This window comes from Lissotriton helveticus, chromosome 9, assembly GCF_964261635.1.
Source record: "Lissotriton helveticus chromosome 9, aLisHel1.1, whole genome shotgun sequence".
NCBI lineage: Eukaryota > Metazoa > Chordata > Amphibia > Caudata > Salamandridae > Lissotriton > Lissotriton helveticus.
Window position 1 is genome coordinate 420,856,355 of NC_136070.1, and position 26,118 is coordinate 420,882,472.

The 26,118-nt window shown below is 53.1% G+C and overlaps 1 protein-coding gene across 1 annotated transcript in view; it reads left to right on the top strand.

The window, feature by feature from the left end:
• The window catches only part of DYNC1H1 (dynein cytoplasmic 1 heavy chain 1), a 1,596,152-nt gene that overhangs the window by 1,438,758 nt on the left and 131,276 nt on the right, over nt 1-26,118 (top strand). The window contains exon 76 of the mRNA XM_078660192.1: nt 12,206-12,374. Coding sequence (XP_078516318.1) covers nt 12,206-12,374 — 169 coding nt within the window. The remainder of the gene's footprint in view (nt 1-12,205; nt 12,375-26,118) is intronic.

A 26,118-nucleotide genomic window follows, 5' to 3' on the forward strand; every position in this document is an offset into this window, starting at 1 on the left:
GCTACTCTTTGGCTCGGAAGGAGCCTCCTGTTGGGCTGAGGGCCCATTCCACTCGGGCCACGGCGGCTACTACTGCCCTGGGCCGGGGAGTCCCTTTGCAGGACATTTGCCAGGCGGCTACGTGGGCCTCGCTGCACACCTTTGCGAGGCACTACTGCCTGGACAGTCAAGTCCGGAGGGACGGCTTCTTTGGCCGTTCGGTCCTCCAGGACTTTCTGGTGTAGGTTGTATTGGTTCGCAGACCCACCACCGGGGTTGGTATTGCTGGGGTATCTATTCTAAGGTAAGGAATCTAATACTAACCTGTTTCTTTCAGATGAACAAGTTACTTAACTTCGGTAACGATATATCTGTAAGAAACAGTAGTTAGTATTAGATTCCTTACCGCCCCACCCGTCCTCCCTGTTCTGCGAACTGATACCTAGGGTTAAGGTCATCCCTTTCAGGGCCCTAGTTTCAAATGGCACCAGTGTTAGTTCTCACATGGCTCTGCGTGTTCTGGCGCGGAAAAGCTGTGTGCAAAGAACTGACGTCAGCGCGCGGAGGCGGCGTCTATATACTCCAGCGACGTCATCACGGCGCACGACGACGCGGAGCCGCAGGGGACGCCTGCAGACGACGCCTACCGACGCGCAGGGGTACTGCTCCGCAAAAGTTTCCGGATCCAGACTGACGCCTGGGGATATTCTAAGGTAAGGAATCTAATACTAACTACTGTTTCTTACAGATATATCGTTACCGAAGGTAAGTAACTTGTTCATCTAACCCTAAAATGGACACACAGATCTCCTATCAGTCACTCCTATGGCAGGCCTTGACAATCCTGAAGGCAGAGTGCTTGGAATCGTGTGAGATAGTGCTCTGGCATGAGCTGAGCCTGTCTGCGGCTTTCGGGATCCATCCCTTAGCCATTTCCATGATATCGCATACCATATACTCTTAAGTGCATTATAATCCTCGCGGTTATATGCCAACTCTGGTATCGCTTTATCAAAACATGTCGAGTAAGGTGTCATACGAATTGGAATACTAACCCCTCGCCAATTCTGGCGACGGGGTTAGCATTCCACCCTTCTAGAGGGACACGACATCTATGTAACCTGTAACCCCGGTTAAAGTCAGACAGAGCCTTAGCTCCACAAAATGGATGCTGCCACCGAGACACAAGTCTGCCCTCCTGCTGCTGGGAGTCCTCCCAGCCCAGGAGGCAAGGACAAAGGGTTTCCTGCCAGGGGCGGTGCCAGCACCGTCCCAGACAGGATTTTGTGTATTCTAGGTAGACAGGGCTTTAGAGGAAGGTGACTGCAAGTGGCACCCCGGTGCTCACTATGCATAGGCCGGCTGAAACCAGTTCCAGGGGCACTCCAGCCCCTGGCCTGGGGAAAGCCCGCCAAAGGAGAGAGCTGTAACCACCCCGCTCCTAGTCCCACCCATAGGGCAGGACTTAGTCGCGTGCCAGCCCCTTTTTGCAGGATAAAGGTAGGAACTGGCCCCCTTCCAATTCAGATCATCTTTGAATCCTGAACCAACTTTCTACAAGAAGGAACTCAAGACTCTTCCCAAGATTTCTCCCTTGTGACTAAGGAGTAGTCACCCTGCAGCAGCAGGCACCAACCAAGCATCGCGGTTTGTTGCCAGTCTCTCCTTCGGATCAAGACTGCTCCAGCACGACGAGAACCGGCTTCCCTGGCACCTCTGACCTCAACCTACATCATCAGCCCAGCTGTGATCCGTGGGTGTGACGAGACCTCGAGGGACCGGCCATCTTCAGAACTGCACGACGCTTGTCCAGCACGACTCCCGAGTGACCCTCGACTGAGTGCTTTGGGGTAAGAGAAGCCCCGACCCTGAGCAGCTCCAGCACCGAAGTTCAGCCCCCCTGCATCCACGAGATCTGCGTGGGGCCCTTCTGCTCTTTGCTGCTCACCGCGTTGTCCAGGTCGCTTGCCCGTTGGCTAGTGGCCCCTTCACGACGCTCCACGACAACAAACACTGCTGGTCTGGTTGCTCCAGACTGGCCCTTGCTTCCCTCCATCAGAGAAGTATCCTGGACCCTCCTGGTCCACTCAAGACGCCATTTTAGGTCCACCGCGTGGACCTTGCATTTGCCAAGACTTGTTGCCCCAATCCTGGGTCCAGCGACGTCGACAGCAAGAACCTTCGTGGGACAGCTCGCACCTCCATCCTGGTCGCCGACAACGCCTCCTGGTCCGAGAGACTGCAGAGCCCAGCAGCGCCCACTCACCTGACTGCGGTGACTTCGCCCGGTGCCATCCTGGTGCCCACTTAATCACTGGCTAGTGATTCAGAACTTGGTCCCCTCTGCTTTCAGGTCTTCTTCTTCCCTGATCCAGGCTTGGATCTCTTCGAACTCTTCTTCACTGGTCGCCTGCCAGCAACTCTTTCTTCAGGCTCCTGGTTCATCAACGAAGAAACCCGACGACACTTGAACCCTATGCAGCCGCAGCCCCTGGGCTAGGTAAACCGAATACTCCGGTGCTCCAGCTTAGGCCCACTCTCTAAGTGTCTAGATCCACTTTCGTTTTTGACCTACCTAGTCGGGTTCGCCCGAAAACACTAACTTTGCATTTACTAGGATCCATAGACTTTGTTCCGCATTACGCGTGAGAGTTCCCACTCTGCACACGACGTCCCTAGGTCTCCTGCTAGCAATCTAAAGGTTCAGTAGTCCAGTCCTAGCGATCCCAAAGCCTATGAGAGTAGTACTTACCTGCTAGTAATTTCGCATTCCACTTTTGTAGTATATGGTTTTTCGTGCCCCTAGGGCATTTGTGTAAATTGTGCGACTTAAAGTATTTTCGTAAGAGTTTTGTTGTGTGCTTAGCTCCCTGTCTCATAAAGAGCCAGGGTAGTCTTGTTATAAATAAATATCTGTTTATTTTCATAACAACTTGTGTGGTGTCCTTTCACTTGGTGTTCAAGGGGTAATGTGATGGTAAAACAGCTGGCTTAACACGCCCTCTAGAGTCTTAGCCTTAGACTGCTCGTATCCATGCTACTAGGATAGCTAGTCTATAAGGTTGACTTACAACCAATCATCAATAAGGGTTGTTTGGACTGATACATAGTGATCACTAGAATAGTGAGCACTGCATATCAGGCCAACTTCTCACACATTCAAAGTGTCCATTAGAGGCGAGGCAATGAGCACACGGGTGGGCATGCGGCATATAGTTATGGAAAGGCTCAAAGAGGTGGAAGGGAGACTGGCTATGCTTGAGAGTGAGGCTGCTGGCACAAACATACCATTCACGCCACTCCAAGAGGCGCACATACAGCATGCAGAACTGCTAGAGGAATTGCGAGTGCTGGATATTAGGGAGTACACATGCAGACAACATGCACAGGCAGAAAGACCCTTGCTAGCTCGAAGGATACGGGATGACCCAATACACTTGCCAATTATGGAGGTACTCGACCAGGGGGAGTTCCCGAACATTGACCCAACTGGGCATTAACACAGCATTTAGGACTTACTATGCAACATTATACGGCCCGCCCAGACCGCTGCCAGACACGGCGTTTGAGGAGTTCATGGAGGGAATAGACTTGCCGAGACTTGCAGATCATCAATGCAAGGAGCTGTCTTGCCCTATCACGGTAGCGGAGATACGCCAGGCGATACGCGCGCTACCACGGAATAAAACGCCAGGCACAGATGGCCTTCCGGCCGAGTTCTACGGTGCTTTCATCGACCTCCTTGCCCCGCGCCTCCAGGTGGTATACCGAGAGGCGTTACAGACACGGAGCCTCCCACAGACGTCACTTCAGGCCCTAATAGTGTCACTCTTGAAACCAGGCAGAGACGGCCTAAACTTAGCCAATTATAGACCCCTCTCCTTGTTGAACACTGATTACAAAATATTGAGTAAGATCCTGGCGACGAGACTGGCACAATATATACCGCGACTGATCCACCCCGATCAGTGCGGCTTTGTACCAGGTAGGAGTACTGCCATGAACCTACGGAGGCTCAGCCAACTTATGCTCAGCGGGCCGGAGACGCTACATAGAGAGGGTTGTATTTCCCTGGACCTGAAACAGGCTTTTGACTCCCTCAGATGGGACTACATGCTGGCGACTCTCGCACGTTTCGGCATCCCGCCCGACTATATCAAGTGGGTTCAACTACTATACACCCGCCCAACAGCTCGGGTCTGTACGAATAGATGCATCTCGACGCCCCTAGACATAGCGAGAGGAACAAGACAGGGATGCCCACTGTCCCCGCTATTGTTTATACTGACGTTAGAGCCTTTGCTCTGCAAACTCCGGAGTCTGGCACAGCACAGGGGCATAAAAAGAGACGGAGTCACGCATATGGTATCGGCATACGCTGATGACATTATTCTGTACTTAAGGGACTTTGGGGGGGGGGCCTAGTCCCTATCCCAGACATCGTCGAGAGCTTTTGCTCGTTATCAGGGCTTACTATAAGCGAGTCGAAATCATACGGGTTCTACTTCCCGACAACGGAGGCGGAGGCCCACATACCCTTCGCACCGCATACCTTCCAAGTGGCGGAGACAACCTTTCGCTACCTGGGGGTGCAGATCTACAGAGGCGCGAAGGACATGCTGGATGGCAACCTAGGGAGAGCAATCACGGCGCTGACATCCCAAGTACTCTTTTGGACGGCACTGCCACTATTAGTGTCGGGCAGGGTGACCATATCTAAGATGGTGGTACTACCCCGTCTCCTTTACTACTTCACTAACATGCCATTCATGATCCCCGCCTCCGTGTTCAAAACACTAGATACCCTACTGACAGAACTGATATGGGGCGCGGGGAGAAGAAGACTTAGTTTGGCCAAACTACAGCTTCCCACTGCGTCGGGAGGTATGGGCGTGCCAGACCTTCGGGCATACAACTTTGCCTGCCAACTGCAATGGCTCGCCTATTGGCTAGCCGGGAGGAACCTGCACGAAATCCATGTCTCCAAAGCGGACTGGAATAAGGGGACAATACACACTCTGTTGCTGCCGGGAGCCGGGATCCCCCGGCTAGCACCACCACCACTACTTAGACTTGCGATTACATACTGGAGACAGGCAGTGAGATACACGTCTCGCGCGACCTCCTACGCCCCTACGATTCCACTACTAGGACTCCCGGTGGGACTGAGACCACTTTCGAACCGAACACTGTCGGAGTGGCACGAGGTGGGTGTCACCCACGCAGGGGACTTCTTTCACGATGGTAGGGTTTTGTCATTTGAAGACTTTCGCAATACACACCACACATCGAGAGGGTCATTCCTACTGCATGCCGGGGTACGTCGCTATGTCACACGGGTGTGGGCACCACACGGAAAAGAGCCACCCACGAACCCATTGATCACCATGCAATACCTAATGGGATCGGGCAGTCACCTACCTAGATGGCTGACACATGGTATCCGGGAGGGCAGGGCAGTCTCGTTACAGCCTCTAAGAGACAAATGGGAACAGGACATTGGGAGACCAGTCAGGGACAAGGAATGGGACAGAATACTTGCATTCCCGAAAAAGGTATCCAGAAACCCGAAATTCTAATTTATACAGCTCATGATACTACATAGAGCGTACCTGACGCCACACCGCATCCATGCAATGTTCCCCACCGCAGCAGACACATGCCCCAGGTGTAGTGCGGAAGACGCAAGCCTGACCCATATGTTCTGGGAATGCCCGAAACTGGGGTACTACTGGACGACTGTACATAATGATTTGGCCAGACTGGTCCCCTCCAAACCATACGCTGCACTAGAATACACATTATTAGGGCTGGGTCCTGTAGAACGGAAGAAGAGTGTGGGCACGTGCTTCACTGATCTGGCCCTGTTACTGGCAACACGCACTTTAACAATGAAATGGAAATCGCATAGGCCTCCTGATCCAGAAATGTGGAGGGCAGAGGTGCTGAGATGGGGTAAGGCCGAAGGCATGATATTGCAGCGGGAAGAACGCAAGGGACACAGAAAGAACCCTATATCCATAGACTGGAACACATTAATGGGGTCGTTTGAGACGGGGGGGAAGTGATGCCTCTGACACCTCCGTGGAGGTGGGTTGATAGCTTTCTGGTCTGGAACTGCCTGAGTAACGGGTGATATACCTATATCTGGGTGCACACAACGGACACAACATACAAGGAAACAGCAATAGGATCCCCTATAAGATCGTGTTAAATACACTACAAGTCATATGTTCACATATGTTGGGCTGCGAACTGTATTTCTGAAAATAGACCTACAAATGCCTCGGGTGGGAGGGGGGCGTTATGTTGGGATTGTTTGGCACCATAAAAATGAAAACTGTCTATTATCGTAAGTGACTGGTATTTCAATATACATCTGATATGCGCATTTCACAAATGTAATTACCATGTCGAGATATTATCTGATTCTACTGTCAATAAAAAGATTTAAAAAAAAAAAAAGGATAGGGGGTGTAACCATCCCCTTCCTGGTCCCACCCAGGGGAGGCACCTAGTCACTAGTGCAGCCCCCTTTAGAAGAATAAAGGTAGGAGGTGGTCCCATTCCAAATTTGATTATCCTGAACAACTTTACAAAAAGAAACTCTGGACTTCGACGTTATGCTCCACAGAAGACTGAAGAATCTCCCTTGTGGGCAAGGAGTGTCCACCCTGCAACTGCAGGCACCATCAAGCGTCCTAGCGGTTCACTTTGTCGTCCTTCCTGCCGGATCCAGACTTCAGAGCCCGACGAGACCCGGATTCCCAGACCTCTCCGACCTCTACCTACATCTGCAGCACAGCTGAGATCCGTGGGTGCGACGAGACACGTGGGACCGGCCATCTTGAAGAAACTGCACTTCGCTTCCAGCACGACTTCAGAGGCATCCTCGAGAAAGTGCTTTGGGGATTGAGAAGCCCCAGCCCCGAGGCAGCTCCTGCACCAAAGACCAGCATCCACGAGGTCTGCGTGGGGCCCTTTTGTTTGATTGCTGCTCGACGCGTTGTCTGGTCACTTGCCGGCTGGCTAGTGACCTCCTAGACGACGAACCAAGAAATCTACACTGCTGGTCTGGTTGCTCCAGACTGGCCCTTGCTCCCTTCCAAAAGAGGAGCACCCTGGCCCTCCTGGTCCACTCTAGACGCCGTTTCCACTCACCGCGTGGGTTGCCTTTGCCAAGGCCTGTTGACTCCGGATCCAACACCGCCGACAGCGAGAGCCTGCGTGGGACAGCTCGTGCCTCCATCCTGGTCGTCGAAGAGACCTCCTGGTCCACGTGGCTGCAGAGACAAGCGTCCACTTTTAACCTGATCGCGACAACAGCATCTGGTTCCCTCCTGGTTCCACACCGGTCACTGGCTAGTGACTTTGAACACTGTCCCCTCTGCTTTCAGGTCCTCTTCTTCCTCGATCCACCCGTGGATCGTACCGGACATCTTCCTCCTGGTCGCCTGCAGCATCTTTCTTCAAGGCTCCATTGACTTCAACGCGGAAACCCGACACACTTTGACACCTATGCACCCGCAGCCCGTGGGTGAGGTAACAAGAGCATTTCGGTGCTCAAGGGTAGATTGACTCTCCTAGTGTCCAGGTGTCCTGTCGTTTTAGTCGTAACTAGTAGGAACTGTCTTTTACTTACCTTTTCGTAATTTGTTCTGCCCATTGACTTTGTTCCGCATCTCGCGTGTGAGTTCACACTCTGCACACGCGTCCCGTGGGCCTCCTGATACTTACCTAAGGTTAGGGTAGGGTAGTCCCAGCGAACCTACAGCCTCTGGGCATCTTCATTTTCTAAATCGTTCTACTTAACCCATGTACTTAATATATGGTTTGCCGTGCCCCTAGGGCACCATTGTAATTTTGTGCAACTTATCGTATTTTTCCTAAGAGATTGTCATGTGCTTAGCCCTCTGAACTCATAAAGAGTTCAGAGGTGTTTGGTATTAATAAATATATTGTTTATTTTCATAACAACCTGTGTGGTGACCTTTCATCTGGTATTCAAGGGGTTATATGTGGTATAACAGCTGGCTTCACATGCCAAAAGAGTTTAGCCTAAGACTGCTTTGTCCATGCTACCATTAGGATTGCTGGTCTATAAGGTTGACTTACAACCAATCACCATAAGGGTTGTTTGGACTGATACAAGGTGATCACTAGAACTAGTGAGCATCATATATCAGGCCAACTTCTCACAGTGACTATTGCTGGTGTCAGTGTGGGGCAAAAGGTACACTCACACACCTACTCTGGGACTGCCCGGGAGTCACAGCTTTCTGGGCTTTGGTACTGGACGACATTGACACTCACTTTTTCACCCAACTTCCCAGATTTCCATTGCGCAGTATACTAGGCCTCCTTAACCCTCTCAGGTACCCTCTCTCATCCTGCAGAGGGCGCCAGATTAGTATAGCGCTGGGGGACGCTCATCAGACCATCCTGGCCCTATGGGGAACACCCACTGCTCCGATTCACGCGGCCTGGCTCCGACGGCTATGGGACATATTGGGGATGGAATAACTCACATCCGGGGCGAACATTCAGAACCTATTGGCACCCCTTCATACCTGACCTGCACCCACTATTTGTGGTTACTGCCTCTCGCTGACTAAGAAGCAACTTGAATCACAGATGCACCCAGAAGAATTCTATAATAACCCTGACACAATATACTATATAGCAAGTGGTCCCGGGGTTGGGGGGGGGGGGGGCATTGGGCTGGGTGGGAGGGAACGTTTTTTTTAATTTATTTCTTTCTTTTATCTTTCTTTCTTTCCTTCCTTAAAGGGGTCTAAAAGTTGCATGATTACAACGTGAAACAGAGAGGCTCCTCTTATGATGTGAGTGCTCACTATTCTAGTGATCACTATATATCAGTCCAAACAACCCTTATTGATGATTGGTTGTAAGTCAACCTTATAGACCAGCTATCCTAGTAGCATGGATACGAGCAGTCTAAGGCTAAGACTCTAGAGGGCGTGTTAAGCCAGCTGTTTTACCATCACATTACCCCTTGAACACCCAGTGAAAGGACACCACACAAGTTGTTATGAAAATAAACAGTGTATTTATTTATAACAAGACTACCCTGGCTCTTTATGAGACAGGGAGCTAAGCACACAACAAAACTCTTACGAAAATACTTAAGTTAGCACGTTATACACAAATGCCCGAGGGGCACGAGAAACCATATACTTTAAAAGTGGAATGCGAATTACTAGCAGGTAAGTAACAGTTCTAATAGGCTTTGGAATCGCTAGGACTGGACTAGGGAATCGTTAGATTACTACTAGGAGGCCCAGGGGACTCGGGTGCAGAGTGCGCACTCTCACGCGGGATGCGGGACAAAGTCTATGGAAGCTAGAATTCACAAAGTTAGTGTTCACGGGCGAACCCGACCTGGTAGGGAGAAAATGACAGTGGATCCTGACCCTTGGATAGTGAGGCTATGCTGGGACACCGGAGTGCCGAAGTTACCTAGCCCAGGGGCTGCAGCTGCATAGGTCTGAAAAGACGTTGGGGATCTCGTTGCCGGACCAGGAGCCTGGAAGGAAGAAGTTGCTGGCAGGCGACCAGTGAAGAAAAGTTCGAAGGATCCAAGCCTGGATCAAGGAAGAAGAAAACCTGAAAGCAGAGGGGACCAAGTTCTTGAATCACTAGCCAGTGATTAAGTGGGCACCAGGATGGCACCGGGCGAAGTCACCGCAGTCAGGTGAGTGGGCGCTGCTGGGCTCTGCAGTCTCTCGGACCAGGAGGCGTTGTCGGCGACCAGGATGGAGGTGCGAGCTGTCCCACGAAGGTTCTTGCTGTCGACGTCGCTGGACCCAGGATTGGGCAACAAGTCTTGGCAAATGCAAGGCCCACGCGGTGGACCTAAAATGGCGTCTTGAGTGGACCAGGAGGGTCCAGGGTACTTCTCCGATGGAGGGAAGCAAGGGCCAGTCTGGAGCAACCAGACCAGCAGCATAAATGTCGTCGGGCGTCGTCAGGAAGGCCACAAGCCAGCGGGCTAGTAGCCAAACAACGCGGTGAGCAGTAAAAAGCAGAAGGGCCCCACGCAGATCGTGGAGATGCTGGGGGGCTGCTCTTCGGTGCTGGAGCTGCTCAGGGTGGGGGCTTCTCGGACCCCAAAGCACTCACCAGGAATTCACTCGGCGGGCTTGTTGTTCAGAAGTCGTGTAGTCTTGAAGATGGCCGGTCCCTCGAGGTCTCGTCACACCCACGAATCTCAGCGTGACTGATGATGTAGGTAGAGGTCAGAGGTGCCAGGGAAGCCGGTTCTCGTCGAGCTGGGCAGTCGGATTCCGGAGGAAGGACTTGCAGCAGACCGCAGTGTTCTGTAGATGGTGCCTGCGGATGCAGGGTGACTACTCCTTAGTCACAAGGGAGAAATCTTAGGAAGAAGTCTTGAGTTCCTTTCGTGGAAAGTAGTTTCAGGATTCAAAGATGATCTGATTTGGAAGGGGGCCAGTTCCTACCTTTATCCTGTAAAAAGGGGCTGGCACGCGACTAAGTCCTTCCTTGGCGGGCTTTTCCCCAGCACAGGGTCTGGAGTGACCCTGGAACTGGTTCCAGCCAGCCTATGCACAGTGAGCACCGGGGTGCCACGTGCAGTCACCTTCCTCTAAAGCCCTGCCTACCTACAATACACAAAACCCTGTCTGGGACGGTGCTGGCACCGCCCCTGGCAGGAAATCCTTTGTCCTTATCTCCTGCTCTGGGAGGACTCCCAGCAGCAGGAGGGCAGACTTGTGTCTCGGTGGCAGCATCCATTTTGTGGAGCTGAGGCTCTGTTTGACTTTAACCGGGGTTAGGGGTTACATACATGTCGTGTCCCTCTAGAAGGGTGGAATGCTAACCCCGTCGCCAGAATTGGCGAGGGGTTAGTATTCCAATTCGTATGACACCTTACTCGACATGTTTTGATAAAGCGATACCAGAGTTGGCATATAACCGCGAGGATTATAATGCACTTAAGAGTATATGGTATGCGATATCATGGAAACGGCTAAGGGATGGATCCCGAAAGCCGCAGACAGGCTCAGCTCATGCCAGAGCACCATCTCACACGATTCCAAGCACTCTGCCTTCAGGATTGTTAAGGCCTGCCATAGGAGTGACTGATAGGAGATCTGTGTGTCCATTTTTAGGGTTAGATATAGGTATACTATATCTACAGCAAAGGGTGATTACACCACCTTGCCCCAGCTGTCAAGCAGCCAGTTGTGTCAGATTTGGATGGCCAGCGAGGGGTGGCATAATACATGCTGCAGCCCCTGGTAGGCCCTGGGTACACCTATGCCCTGGGTACCTAAGGTACACTGTACAGGGACTGATAAGGTGACTCAGTATCCAATTTAGATATGTACCTAAGGTACATGGAATCCATTTTACAGAGAGAGCAGTAGGCCTGGGGCCCTGAATAGCAGGGTCCCAGGTCAACTAAGTCAGAAAACCAGCAAAACACCAGGCAAAAAAGTTGGGGGCAACCATAGTCAGGGATCTACCTTCCTACAATGTGTATTGTTAATTTGACATGCAATGCGACAATAAAATCGATTGAAACCTAAAGATACAGGAAAGACCCTGAGACTGTTGGACCTGACAGGTAACTGCCACCCTGGACCTGAGTGGTCACTGTGACTGGCTCCCGAACCTGTTGTGCCCTATTCAAGAGAGTTTTAGTAACCGTTCTAGCCCATTGGCTCAAAACTGCTAAACTTCTTGCAATGAATAATTGCATTCTCAAGATTGAAAACAGTGATTTCTACCGTTTCCCTTGCTAGATTTGTTGTTTGGTGTCTACCTAAGCTAAAAATATACTAAATTTTTACAGATTGGTGTCAGATTTTTATTGAGTTGGGTTTCTTACTTATTGACTATTTTGGTACTTCTGAATAATTTACATGTATTCCTTTGAGTAAGCCTCACTGCTCGGTGCCACAGCTAACCTGAGCTAAGGGTTTTATTATAGAACCTAACTGGACCTGATAGAGATTGTTGCATTATTGCATGGTAAGGCCTCACAACTGCATCACATAATAATCCACTTTCCCAAATGCCAATAAAAGCTTAAGTATAAAATGTTTCACATGGATATGTTACATATGTTAATGCTTGTGAATGCCTATGTAAAAGGTGTGTATAAGTATTTCCTGTCAATATTACATTGTTCACCAAATTTTATCTCCTTAATTAACTTTTTATTTTTTTTATTTTATAGAATATCCATGTATGGCTTGGAGGCTTGTTTGTCCCTGAGGCTTACATTACTGCCACAAGACAATACGTTGCCCAGGCAAACAGCTGGTCTCTGGAAGAATTGTGTCTGCAAGTTAGCGTTACAACTACTCAAAATGCAGTTCTGGATGCGTACAGTTTTGGAGTGACAGGTTGGTTTTATTGTACAGCTTAGTTTTGAACGTTCATCAATCATCAGATAACCGGGTCAAGGTCCATCATGATCTGTTAACTTAGGGTCCCAACGACATCATTGCTTGCTATTTGCATTTCTTCCTGTTATGTTTATTTGACGATTGGAGCATATAGCTTCAGATATGCCCTAGTCACAACCTATGATTGATTGCTTTCAACAGTCTGCACAGGGAAGAAACGTTTAGGCCCTTGTAGCCACATGGCCCATAAACCCTTCATTTAATAATGCTGTGTAATCTACACTTCTGATTTGGGTCCCAGTTGGCCAGAGTTAGCCAGTCATCCTTTTGAAGTTGATAAATCAGTAAACTTAATGCTTTTTCTAATTGTAACACCATCTCGACGATTGGTTGTTGAAGGCGGGCTCGCCCCAGGCAGTCGTCTCCCACCTCCAGACTACAGCCGACCTCCTGCATTTACTGGGGTTCTCCATCAACGTGCTGAAGTCGCACCAGATTCCCTCAGAAGCTCCTCTTCATCGGAACGGTTCTGAACACAGCACAGTTTCAGGTTTATCCTCCCAAGCAGCGAGTCCGGGACATCTGAAAGAAACAGGTTAGTATTAGATTCCTTACCTTAGAATATCCCCAGGCGTCAGTCTGGATCCGGAAACTTTTGCGTAGCAGTACCCCTGCGCGTCGGTAGGCGTCGTCTGCAGGCGTCCCCTGCGGCTCCGCGTCGTCGGCGTCGTGCGCCGTGATGACGTCGCTGGAGTATATAGACGCCGCCTCCGCGCGCTGACGTCAGTTCTTCTTTTTTCCGCGCCAGTTAGCGCAGATCCGAAGAGCAGTACTCCGGTCTTTTGACCAAGTGTTTGTAAAACTTAATCTTTCTACGGTGCCGGTAGGATGCCTGGGTTTAAGAGCTGCGACGAGTGCGACCGCATGATGTCGGTCACCGACCACCATCGACTCTGCCTCCGGTGTCTGGGCGCGGACCACGACGTGGAGTCCTGCGTCGACTGTCGGGCCTTGACTGGAAAAGCTAGGCGGGAGCGGTCCCGCAAGCTTCTCGAGCTCCGGGTGTCGGCCCCGCGTCGAGAGCGGTCCCGGTCCGGTCGGAGGTCGAGGGAGCGGTCGAGGGAACGATCGCGGAGCCGCCATGGGCGCTCCGGGAGTCGCCACCATTCCTCCGGCTCGTCAGGTAAGCACAAGAAGTCGGGGCGTCGCCATCGCACCCCCGACTCCCCCCGACGCCCGCGTAATGCGGCCGGGGGCTCGGGTGACCCCACCCCCGCGGCCCCGCGTGGGTCGCCGACGCCGTCTACCCCATACCCGTCGGTCCCTGGGGAAGGCGCGTCGCGTGAGGAGATCGAGGCCTTCCTCATTGCTATGAGGGCGAGGTCTTCTCCGGCGGGGCCTTCGGCGCCTGCGGGCCCGTCGGTCCCGTCTGGGGGCCCGAGCGGTTCGGGTGCTCCTGCCCCGGCGCCGCCGGCGGCTCCGGCCCCGGCGCCGCTGGTTCCCTCTGGTTCGTCGCCGGCTGGTCTCCCGGCCTCTCCGGCGTCGGTTCCTGTGGGCCAACCCGTGGTACCGCCCCCGCGTGGTGCAGCGACTCCGCCGTCGGCTCCGGCCGGCGTCGGGTCCCCGGCACCGACGCCGCGCGGCGCCACCCCCCTTTCCTCCCCGACTCCGGACGCGGAGTCGGACCGGCGTCGGCCGACGCCGGATTCGACGCCGATGGGGCCCGTTGACCCCGACGTCTATATCGTCGACCCAGAATATGGGTATGATGACGATGAGTATGGAGAGGGTTGGGAGGGGTCTGAGGACCCTCTATCCCGTGCCTGCCAGTATGATGTGGACTGGGTAGGTGATCTGGGTGATGCCAGTGGCCTGGACGAGTCGCCCAACCCTGGGTTTGTCTCTCCGTCCCCTGTGGCGTCTGAGGCAGGTGCTGCCTATTCGGTGGTCCTGATGAGGGCTGCCAAGGCCTTGCACCTTGAGCTCCCCGTCGCGAAGGTCAAGCCGAACATTCTGACCGAAGTGTTTAAACCGCAGTCATGCCCCCAGGAGCCTCTGCTGCCGTTTAATGAGGCCCTGTCGGATGTCCTTTTGGGCACCTGGTCCAGGCCCGCTTCTGGTGCGCCGGTTGACCGGAATGTCGCGAGGCGTCACCGTCCATGCTCGGACGACCCTGCCTTTTTATCCACCCATCCCTCCCCGGAGAGTCTGGTGATCCAGGCCTCCACTTCGCAGTCCGCATTTCCGTCGGCTCCGCCCGATAGGGAATCAAAGCGGTATGACCAGTTTGGTAAAAAGGTCTTTTCCTCTTTGAGCGCTGGACTGCGGTCTTGTAATACCGCGTGCCTCTTGGGCCGCTACACCCACTCCCTGTGGGATACGGTCGAGGAGTGTCTGCCGCAATGTCCCCAGGAGGTGCGGGACAAGCTCACACGGGCCTTAGTTGAAGGCCGGGATGCGGCGCGGTACTCGATCCGTTGTGGTCTCGACACGACCGACTCACTGGGACGGGCGATGTCCACAACGGTGGCGATTCGTCGCCATGCTTGGCTGAGATCTGCCAACTTCTCGCCAGACGTCCAAAATTCACTCATGGACATGCCGTTTGATGGCAGTCGCCTGTTTGGTGACAAAGCGGACCACGCGCTGGAGCGCTTCAAGGACTCCAGGGTCACGGCCAAGTCCTTGGGTCTTTCGACCCAGCGCCAGCAGACGGGTTCGTTTCGGCCCTTTCGTGGCCAAGGGAGGGGAGGTCCCACACGTGCTGCCAGCCACGCGACGCAGAACGCTCCCCAGCGCGGTGGCGGCCGTGGTTTCCGCCGTGGTGGCGGTAGAGGCCAGCGGCGTGGTCAGTCCACGCCTCCCTCCGCTGCTGCATCCAAGCCTTCCTAGTCCGAGCTTTCGGGCTCACGTGACGCCAGTGGGTGGCAGGGTTCGCCATCACCACTCCCGCTGGCGCGCGATAACATCGGACAGGTGGGTGCTGCAGCTTGTCCGAAGGGGCTATGCCCTCCCCTTCGAGTCCACTCCTCCAGCCATGCCACCGCAGAACCACCGTGTGTCGGGGGACCACTTGACGCTTCTGCAGGAGGAAGTTACGGCCCTCTTGGCCAAGGGGGCCATCGAGCGCGTTCCTGGGCCAGAAGTAGGGTGTGGTTGCTACTCCCACTACTTTCTGGTACCCAAGAAGGACAAGGGAGGCCTGCGTCCTATCTTGGATCTACGGAACGTCAACGGCTTCCTCCGGAAGGAGAAGTTCAAGATGTTGACTTTGGCTCAGGTCTTGGCTGCTCTAGACCCACAAGACTGGATGGTAGCGTTGGACTTGCAGGATGCGTATTTTCACATCCCCGTCCTGCCGGCCCACCGGCGTTACCTGCGGTTCACGGTAGGCCACGAGCACTTTCAGTTTATCGTGCTCCCTTTCGGCCTTACCAGCGCCCCACGGGTGTTCACGAAAGTGATGGCGGTGGTCGCAGCTCATCTGCGCCGGTTAGGGGTTTCAGTCTTTCCCTACCTCGACGACTGGCTGTTGAAGGCGGGCTCACCCCAGACAGTCGTCCACCACCTTCAGATGACGGCAGACCTCCTGCACGAGCTGGGGTTTTCCATCAATGTGCCGAAATCACACCTGTGTCCCTCTTAAAAGCTCCTTTTCATCGGAGCGGTTCTCGACTCGGCGCAGTTTCGGGTTTATCCTCCGGAACGGCGGGTCCGGGATATTCAGGCTCTGATTCCCATCTTTCAGCCGTTATCCCGGGTTTCGGTCAGGTTGACGCTGCGGCTTCTGGGGCTGATGGCCTCCTGCATCCTTCTGGTGCATCACGCCAGGTGGCGGATGCGGGCTCTGCAGTGGGACCTGAAGTTTCAGTGGGCCCAGCATCAGGGCAACCTATCCGACCATGTCCTGATCTCGGAGGGCACTGCGAGACAGTTGCAGTGGTGGCTTACGGACCGCGATTGGGTCAGGGGCAGATCCCTCTCCCTTCCCCAACCGGAGCACGTGGTTGTGACGGACGCGTCCCTCCAAGGCTGGGGTGGCCACTTGGGAGAGGCGGAGATCAGAGGCCTCTGGTCTCCGGCGGAATCCCAGCTCCATATCAACATGTTGGAGCTGCGGGCGATTCGCCTGGCACTGAAGGCATTCCTCCCCTTTGTCAACGGGAGTGTGGTGCAGGTGTTCACGGACAACACCACCGCCATGTGGTACTGCAACAAACAGGGCGGTGTGGGGTCGTGGACCCTTTGCCAGGAGGCTCTGCGCCTCTGGCAATGGCTGGAACGTCAGGGCGTGACTCTGACGGTTCAACACCTGGCAGGTTCTCTGAACGCCAGGGCGGACGAACTCAGCCGTCGGTGCACGGTGGATCACGAATGGCGTCTGAACTCGGATGTGGCGAGAGGCCTCTTTCAGCAATGGGGAGAGCCTTGGTTAGATCTATTCGCCACAGAAGAGAACGCGCAATGTCATCAGTTCTGCGCGTTGGAGTTTCCAAGACGGCACTCGCTCGGCGACGCCTTTCGGCGCGAGTGGAGTTGCGGTCTGTTGTACGCCTTTCCGCCTATACCACTTCTGCCCAGAGTGCTGAAGAAGATCAGGCGCGACCGGGCCCAAGTTATCCTTGTGGCTCCGGACTGGGCTCGAAGGTACTGGTATCCCGAGCTACTCAGCATGACAGTCGGTCCCTCGATCCGCCTGCCCCTTCAGGAGGACCTTCTGTCGCAGCAGCAGGGGACGGTCCTCCACCCGAACCTGTCCAGTCTCCACCTCCATGCGTGGAGATTGAGCGGCGACAGTTGAGGCCATTTGACTTGCCTCCTGAAGTCTGTGATGTCATTCTGGCAGCCAGGCGTCCCTCCACAAAGTCGGTATACGCCTGCCGGTGGAACAGATTTGTGGCATGGTGCACAGCAAAGGCTGTGGATCCCCTTTCTGCCCCTCTGTCTGAGGTTCTCCTCTTCCTCCTTTCCCTTGCCCAGCAGGGCTCTGCTCTGGGCACTATCAAGGGCTATCTTTCTGCCCTTTCCGCCTTCTTGAGGCTACCTGATCAGCCATCTTTGTTCAAGTCCCCTATTGTGTTAAGATTCTTGAAGGGCATCACGCACATGTATCCTCCGACTCCGTTCGTGATGCCTCAGTGGGACTTGAACCTGGTTTTGACTTTCCTGATGTGCGCTCCCTTTGAGCCCCTTCATTCCTGTCCTCTCCGTCTTCTCACCTTAAAGACGGCCTTCCTGGTAGCCATCACCTCTGCCAGGAGAGTGAGTGAGCTCCAGGCTCTTTCTATTCAACCTCCTTTCTTGTCTGTTCATCCTGATAAGGTGGTTCTTCGGACTAGACCTTCTTTCCTGCCCAAGGTAGTCTCTGCTTTTCACATTGGGCAGTCCATCACCTTGCCCTCCTTCTTCCCGCCTCCGCATCCTTCAAAGGATGAAGAGCGGCTCCGTCGTCTGGACCCAAAACGTGCGCTTTCATTCTATATGGATCGCACACGCCAGTTCCGGGTGGATGACCAACTGTTTGTTGGCTACGTGGGTGAGAAGAAGGGAAGGGCGGTACAGAAACGGACCATCTCTCGGTGGGTCGTCCTGTGCATCAAAGCATGCTACTCTTTGGCTCGGAAGGAGCCTCCTGTTGGGCTGAGGGCCCATTCCACTCGGGCCACGGCGGCTACTACTGCCCTGGGCCGGGGAGTCCCTTTGCAGGACATTTGCCAGGCGGCCACGTGGGCCTCGCTGCACACCTTTGCGAGGCACTACTGCCTGGACAGTCAAGTCCGGAGGGATGGCTTCTTTGGCCGTTCGGTCCTCCAGGACTTTCTGGTGTAGGTTGTATTGGTTCGCAGACCCACCACCGGGGTTGGTATTGCTGGGGTATCTATTCTAAGGTAAGGAATCTAATACTAACCTGTTTCTTTCAGATGAACAAGTTACTTACCTTCGGTAACGATATATCTGTAAGAAACAGTAGTTAGTATTAGATTCCTTACCGCCCCTCCCATCCTCCCCGTTCTGCGAACTGATACCTAGGGTTAAGGACATCCCTTTCAGGGCCCTAGTTTTCAAATGGCACCAGTGTTGGTTCTCACATGGCTCTGCGTGTTCTGGCGCGGAAAAGCTGTGTGCAAAGAACTGACGTCAGCGCGCGGAGGCGGCGTCTATATACTCCAGCGACGTCATCACGGCGCACGCCGACGACGACGCGGAGCCGCAGGGGACGCCTGCAGACGACGCCTACCGACGCGCAGGGGTACTGCTACGCAAAAGTTTCCGGATCCAGACTGACGCCTGGGGATATTCTAAGGTAAGGAATCTAATACTAACTACTGTTTCTTACAGATATATCGTTACCGAAGGTAAGTAACTTGTTCATTAGGGCTATGATTCCGATCTTTCGACCCTTGTCCTGAGTTTTAGTCAGGCTGACTTTGAGGCTGCTGGGCCTCATGGCCTCCTGCATCCTGCTGGCCAATCATGCCAGATGGCATATGCGGGCTCTGCAGTGGGACCTGCAGTTCCAGTGGAGAAGTGTGGCTCAATGGTTAGAGCGGCAGACCCTGATGCAGAGGTCTAGCCCGGGACCAGGGTTCAATGCCCCGCCTCGGCGGGTCTTGGGCTCAAAAATTCCACGGACCTGATAATTCTCGCCTCGGTGCCTATTCCAATCATGGAGTCCCACTCTGCAACTCTGGGAAATAGCTTGCTTAATCTCCACAACGGCCCCCACAACGCTAAGGATGCCTGGCCTCCACCTTGGGGGTGCCCAGGAGTGGACATCTCACAGGGAAAGCCAGGATGGGTTCCACAGTGTTATTCGTACAAGCGCCTTTAGACCCTTGCGGGTGAGTAGTGCGCTATACAAGTATCAATTTACAGTGGGCGCAGCATCAAGGGGACCTGTCCAAGCACGTCCAGATCTCGGAGGGCACTGCACAGCAGCTGTAGTGGTGGCTAACGAACCAACATAGGGTCAGCAGCAGATCCCTCTTCCTTCCCCAACCGGAGCACACAGTGGTGACGAATGCGTTCCTCCTGAGATGGGGCGCCCATATGGGAGAGGCAGAGTTCAGAGGTCTCCGGCTGAGTCCAGGCTCCATATCAACTTTCTGGAGCTCTGGGCTGTGAGAAGTTGGCCTGATATGCAGTACTCACTATTCTAGTGATCACTATGTATCATTCCAAGCAACCCTTATTGATGATTGGTTGTAAGTCAACCTGATAGACCAGCTATCCTAGTAGCATGGACAAGAGCAGTCTAAGGCTAATCTCTAGAGGGCGTGTTAAGCCAGCTGTTTTACCATCACATTTACCCCTTGAACACCAAGTGAAAGGACACCACACAAGTTGTTATGAAAATAAAGTATATTTATTTATAACACAACAACCCTGGACTCTGGAGGTCAGGGCGCTAAGCACAATACAAAACTCTTAAAGAAATACTGAAAGTCGCACAATTTACACAAATGCCCGAGGGGCACGAAAAACCATATACTATGAAAGTAGAATGCGAATTACTAGCAGGTAAGTAACTATTCTCAGAGGCTTTGGGATCGCTAGGACTGTACTACTGAACCTTTAGATTACTAGCAGGAGGCCTAGGGGGATCGGGTGCAGAGTGTGCACTCTCACGCGTAATGCGGGACAAAGTCTATGGAGGCTAGTAAAAGCAAAAGTTAGTGTTCTCGGGCGAACCCGACTAGGTAGGTCAAAAACTAAAGTGGATCTAGACACTTAGAGAGTTGTTCTACGCTGGAGCACCGTGGTACTCGGTTTACCTAGCCCAGGGGCTGCGGCTGCATAGGGTTCAAGTGTCGTCGGAAACCCTCGTTGACGAACCAGGAGCCTGAAGTAAAAGTTGCTGGCAGGCGACCAGTGAAGATGTTCCGGGCTGATCCAAGGACTGGATCAGTTGAAGAAGAGTACCTGTAAGCAGAGGGGACCAAGTTCTGAATCACTAGCCAGTGATTAGGTGGGCACCAGGATGGCACCGGACGAGGTCACTCAGCCAGGTGAAGAGGTGACACTGGATTCTCCTGCTGCACGGACCAGGGCGCTGATGTCGACCAGGCTGGAGGTCTGTGAGCTGTCCCACGTCGGATGTCTGCTGCTGGCGATGCTGGATCCGTTGGAGGAGGCAACAAGCCTTGGCTAAGGCAAGCCCACGTGGAGACACAAAATGGCATCTGGAGTGGACCAGGAGGGTCCGAGGAAGTTCCCCTTCAAGAGGAGACAAGGGCCAGTCTAGAGGAGCTAGACCAGCGGTGAAACAAACGTAGGACGTCGTCTGGAGGGTCACTAGCCGGCGGGCAAGTGACCGGACAACGTGGCAAGCCGCGCCGGAGCAAAAGGGCCCCACGCAGATCTGGAGGATGCTGGGGGGCTGGACTTCGGTGCTCGTGCTGCTTGGGGTTGGGGCTTCTCTTACCCCAGTGCACCCACTCGAGGGTCCCTCGGTGGTCGTGCTAGGTCAGTGTCGTGCTGATTCTGATGGTCGCCGGGTCCTCTGGTCTCGTCGCACCCACGCTTCTCAGCTGTGCTGTAGAGGTAGGTTGAGGTCAGAAAGGGCAGGGAGTCCGGGTCTCGTCGAGCTGGGCAGTCTTGATCCGTAGGAGAGGCTGGCAGCAAACCGCAAGATACTTAGTTGGTGCCTGCTGCTGCAGGGTGACTACTCCTTAGTCACAAGGGAGAAATCTTGAGAAGAATCTTGAGTTCCTTTCGTGGAAAGTAGTTTCAGGATTCAAAGATGATCTGATCTGGAAGGGGGCCTGCTCCTACCTTTATCCTGAGAAAGGGGGCTGGCACGCGTCTAAGTCCTGCCCTATGGGTGGGACTAGGAGGGGGGTGGTTACACCCCTCTCCTTTGTCCGGTCTCTCCCCAGCTCAGGGGCTGGTGTGCCCCCAGAACTGGTTTGAGCCGGCCTGTGCACAGTGAGCACCGGGGTGCCACTTGCAGTCACCTTCCTCTAAAGCCCTGCCTACCTGGGATACACAAAATCCTGTCTGAGATGGTGCTGGCACTGCCCCTGACAGGAAACCCTTTGTCCATGCCTCCGTTGCTGGAAGGACTCCCAGCAGCAGGAGGGCAGACTTGTGTCTCGGTGGCAGCATCCATTTTGTGGAGCTGAGGCTATGTCTGACTTTAACCGGGGTTCACAGTTACATACATGTCGTGTCCCTCTAGAAGGGTGGAATGCTAACCCCGTCACCAGAATTGGCGAGGGGTTAGTATTCCAATTCGTATGACACCTTACTCGACATGTTTTGATAATGCCATACCAAAGTTAGCATATGACCGCGAGGTACATAATGCACTTAAGAGTATATGGTATAGCGTTATCATGGAACAGCTATTAGGACTTGGTTCCGCAAGCTGCAAACGGGCTCAGCTCATGCCAGAGCACCATTTCACATTATTCCAAGCACTCTGCCTTCAGGATTGATAAGGCCTGCCATAGGAGTGACTGATAGTAATATATGTGTCCATTTTAGGGTTAGATATAGGAATACTATATCTAAAGCAAAGGGTGATTACACCACCTTGCCCCAGCTGTCAAGCAGCCAGTTGTGTCTGTTTTAGTTAGTCAGCCCAGGGGTGGCATAATACATGTTGCAGCCCCTGGGAGATCTCTGGGTGCACCTCTGCCCTGGTTACAGGGACACAAGACAGGGCCCAGTGCCAATTCAGTACCTGGGTACAATTTGGAATAGAGAGAACAGCTAGGCTGGGGGTCTGATTAGCAGGCCCACAGCCAGGGAAAGTCGTAAACCAGTGAAGCAAAAAGCAAAAATCTGGGGTGATCATAGGATTGCAGACCCTACTCTCCTACATGGGTGTAGGAGAGTAGGGTCTGCTATCCTATGGTCACCCCAAATTTTTGCTTTTTGCTTCACTGGTTTTCGACTACTGAGGCTGTGGGCCTGCTGATCAGACCCCCAGCCTGCTGTTCTCTCACTAAATTAATGACATGTGCTATAGGCACATACCAATTGGAAATGGACTCCTTGTCAGCCCCTGTAGAATGCACTATAGGTGCACAGGGCACAGGAGCCACTAAGGCCTACCAGGGGCTGCAGCATATCTTTTGCCACCCCTGGCTGGTTCTTAAATTGACACAACTGGCTGATCACTCAGCTGGGGTAAGGTGGTGTACACACCCCTTGCTTAGATATAGTATACCTATGTCTAAACCTATATCTGGACACATGTAAACCTGTGAGCCACTCCTATAGACAGGCCTCACCAATCCTGGAGGCTGGGTGCATGGTTTTTATGTGAGATGGAGCTCTAGCATGAGCTGAGCCTGTCTGCAGCCGTCGGGAACAAATCCCTAAGCTGTTTCAGGATAATGCCATACCATATACTATTAAGTGCCTTATAATCCTCGCGGTTATTTAGCAACTCTGGTTTGGCTTTATCAAAACATGTCGTGTAAGGTGTCATACGCTTTGGAATACCATCCCCTCGCCAGTTCTGGCGACGGGGATGGCATTCCACCCCTCTAGAGGGGTAAGACATGTTACTTCACTTTAATGCGGTTGATTTCTCCAAAGGCCTTAAGATCCACAAAATGGATGCCTCTGCCACAGACAAATGTCTGGACCCCTGGAGCTGACCGAAACCCAGTCAAGGGGGTCCTGGACAAAGGGTTTCCTGTCACAGGAGGGTGTCACCGCCCTCCAGACAGGAGATAGTGTATTGTAGCAGGGAGGTTTGAAAGAAACCAGACACTGCCTGGGGCGCACAAGGCTGCCCCTTGCATAATCCGGCCAAACCGGTTCTGGGGCACTCCAGCCCTCGTGCCAGGGCGGCCTGGATCAAAGGAAGGGGGTGTATCCACCCACTTCCTGGGTCCCACCCATAGGAGGGGACCTAGCAGGTAATCACGCCCACCAGATTCGAATAAGAGTGGGAGCAGTGCCAATGCACATCAGATTTCCTGGAAGAAACATTTGAAACGATATTCTGGACCCTTCGCCCTCCATCTCAACGTGGAAGCCCGAAGAATCTCCCTTGTGGTCAAGGAGTGACCACCCTGCAGCAGCAGGCACCATCCAGCCCTCGACGTCTACTTAGTTGCAGTTCCCGCCGGAACTCGAGCGACTGAGATCGACGAGATCAAGCCTGCCCAGCTTCTAACAGCCCGATCCACAGTCCCTGCAAAGCTGAGACCCGTGGAGGCGACCGGAAGCGTGGGGCACGCCATCTTGAAGTGACCACGAGACGCTGACCGTGCAGCCCACGAGTGACCCTCGAAGCTGTACACCGGGGTTTGAGAAGCCCCCACCCTGAGCTACTCCTGAGCCGAAGTTCAGCCCTCCACACTCGACGAGTGCTGCGTGGGGCCCTTTGGCACGATTTGGCTCAACGCGTTGGCCCGGTCACTTGCCAGCTGGCTTGTGGTCCCTGTGCCGACGAACTACCGAAGAAGACTCGTGAATCTGGTTGCTCCAGATCCACACCAGCTCCCCTGAAAAGGAGCCCCGACTCTGACCTTCCTGGTCCGAGTGAGAAGCAATCTTCCGATCCTGCGTGGATTGCTCTTACCAAGGCTTGTTTGCTCCAAACCTGAAGCCGACTGCACCGACGGTGAGAGCCTGCGTGGGACAGATCGTGACCTGCTCCTGGACCTCGCAGATGCCCCAGAGCCCACGTGACAGCGGAGAGAAGCTCCTCGACGACCACCTGATTGCGCCCGACATTGCCTGGTTCCGTCCTGGTTCCACCCTGGTCACTGCTGAGTGACCCAGACTCTGTCCCCTCTGCTTTCAGGTACTCTACAACTTGAGTCCACCCTTGGACTCCACCGGACACTTCGTCTTCACCCTGCCTGCAGCCCTTTCAGCTCCAAGCACCAAGAGCCTGCGTGTCAAAACCCGACGCCACTTCGACCCTGTGCACCCACTTCCTGTGGGTGAGGTAACTTTGCTCCGCCGGTGTTCCCACACTGGTGCACACCTCTAGGGTCTGTGTGTTAAGTTTTGTTCCTCTAGGTTCAGCGGAAGTGTCCTTAAACTTTAACTATTTGACTTTTACGCACCATTGGTTAACATTGGTGCATGCGTGCGCTTTCCGCACATCTCCCGAATCCCGAGGGCCATTCCCGACTTCAGCATTGCTTGTCCTGACTGCTCCCAGCGATTCCCTAGGCCCTAGGCCTAACCACTGTTCGAGTGGCCTCTCTTATACCACTTGTTTAGTATATGTTTGAGTGGCCACCCGCCCTCATCCATAATTGTGCAACTTGTATGTTTAAACAGTGCTTTTGATTTAACGCTTGTGCCCCTTTATTCATAAAGAATACTGGGGATTGTTTTTAGTAATAAACACATATATTTTTATAATATATACTTGTGTGGTGTCCTTTCATTTGGTATTACAGGATTGTATGTGGTAAAACAGCTCGCTTAACACGACCTCTTAAGTTAAGCCTTTAGGCTGCTTAGTCCATGCTACCCCTAGGATAGCTTGTCTAATAAGGTTGACTTACAACCAGACACCATAAGGGGATTGTTTGGTCAGGTAGTAGGTGGTTCCAGAATTGGAAACATCCCCTACCAGGCCAACTTCTCACATTGGTGAGCAGCGGTGCGGATTTGAGCTTGCTGTTGTTTTACCATTGCAATCTTTATATCAAATTGAAAGATCACATCAAGTACCTCTAGGTACATATAAAATCAAAAGCTTAGCATATTAAGTTCTACTGAACTTAGTAGTTGTAGGTTGAAGGGAGTAGCACACCCCTGACTACAACTCACTAGCAAGGTCCAGTAGGAAAACACTTAGTGTAGGTAAGTGCACCACTTACACCTCACTAGTAACCATGTCTGACACAGGAAAGGCCTCAGGGTCTAGTCCTGTGACAGTTGACCCTACCCAGGCAACTTTTGGATATGACAAACTAACCCGCAGAGACTTGATTGCCTTGTGCAAAGCAAGAGGGTTAAAAAGGGGCAGAAGCCCCACCTGCCTAATCCTGGTAGAAATCCTAGAACAGGATGACTTAGAGAAGGCAAAAGCAGCTTCCCTAGACACAGGAACTGGAGGGAACCCCCCTGCAGTTGATCCCCCTGAAGAGGAGGATGATGATGACTTGGATGAGGACTCAGATGTTGAGGACTTAGAAGTACAGGATCAGGGTAGCCAGGTTCCAGTTGGTAGGCTTAGCCAGGCCAACTTGGACCTACTGGGGAATGGAGAGGGCCAGCACCTCCCCAGAACCCAACATGTGATTCTCCCAGGCAACAGAAGAGTGAGATCTCCCTCAGGGGACTCTCATCTTTCTAGTGCCTCCAGAGAATCAGAGAGAGGCATGAGTGCTTCTCAGAAAGCTGAGCATAGGGCTAGAATGAGGGCTGTCAGACTCCAGATAGAGAGAGAGGAGGTAGCCCTGAGTCAAGCTAAGCTTACCTTAGCTCAAGCTAAACTTGCCTTGGCAAGAGAGCAGAAATTAAGTGGCTTAGATGTCACTGGTGGCAGCAATTTTCCAAGAGAAAAAGACAGGGCCTATGACAATAGAAACCTGACCAAGATTGTGCCCCCCTTTAAAGAAGGGGATGACATCCACAAATGGATGACTGCTCTTGAGAGAGCCTGCATGGTACAGCAGGTTCCTGAGAATCAGTGGGCTGCAATTTTGTGGTACTCCTTTTCTGAGAAAGGGAGGGACAGGCTCCTCACAGTTAGACCTGAGGATGCCAAAAACTACTCTGTTTTGAAGAGTGCTCTCATTGAAGGGTATGG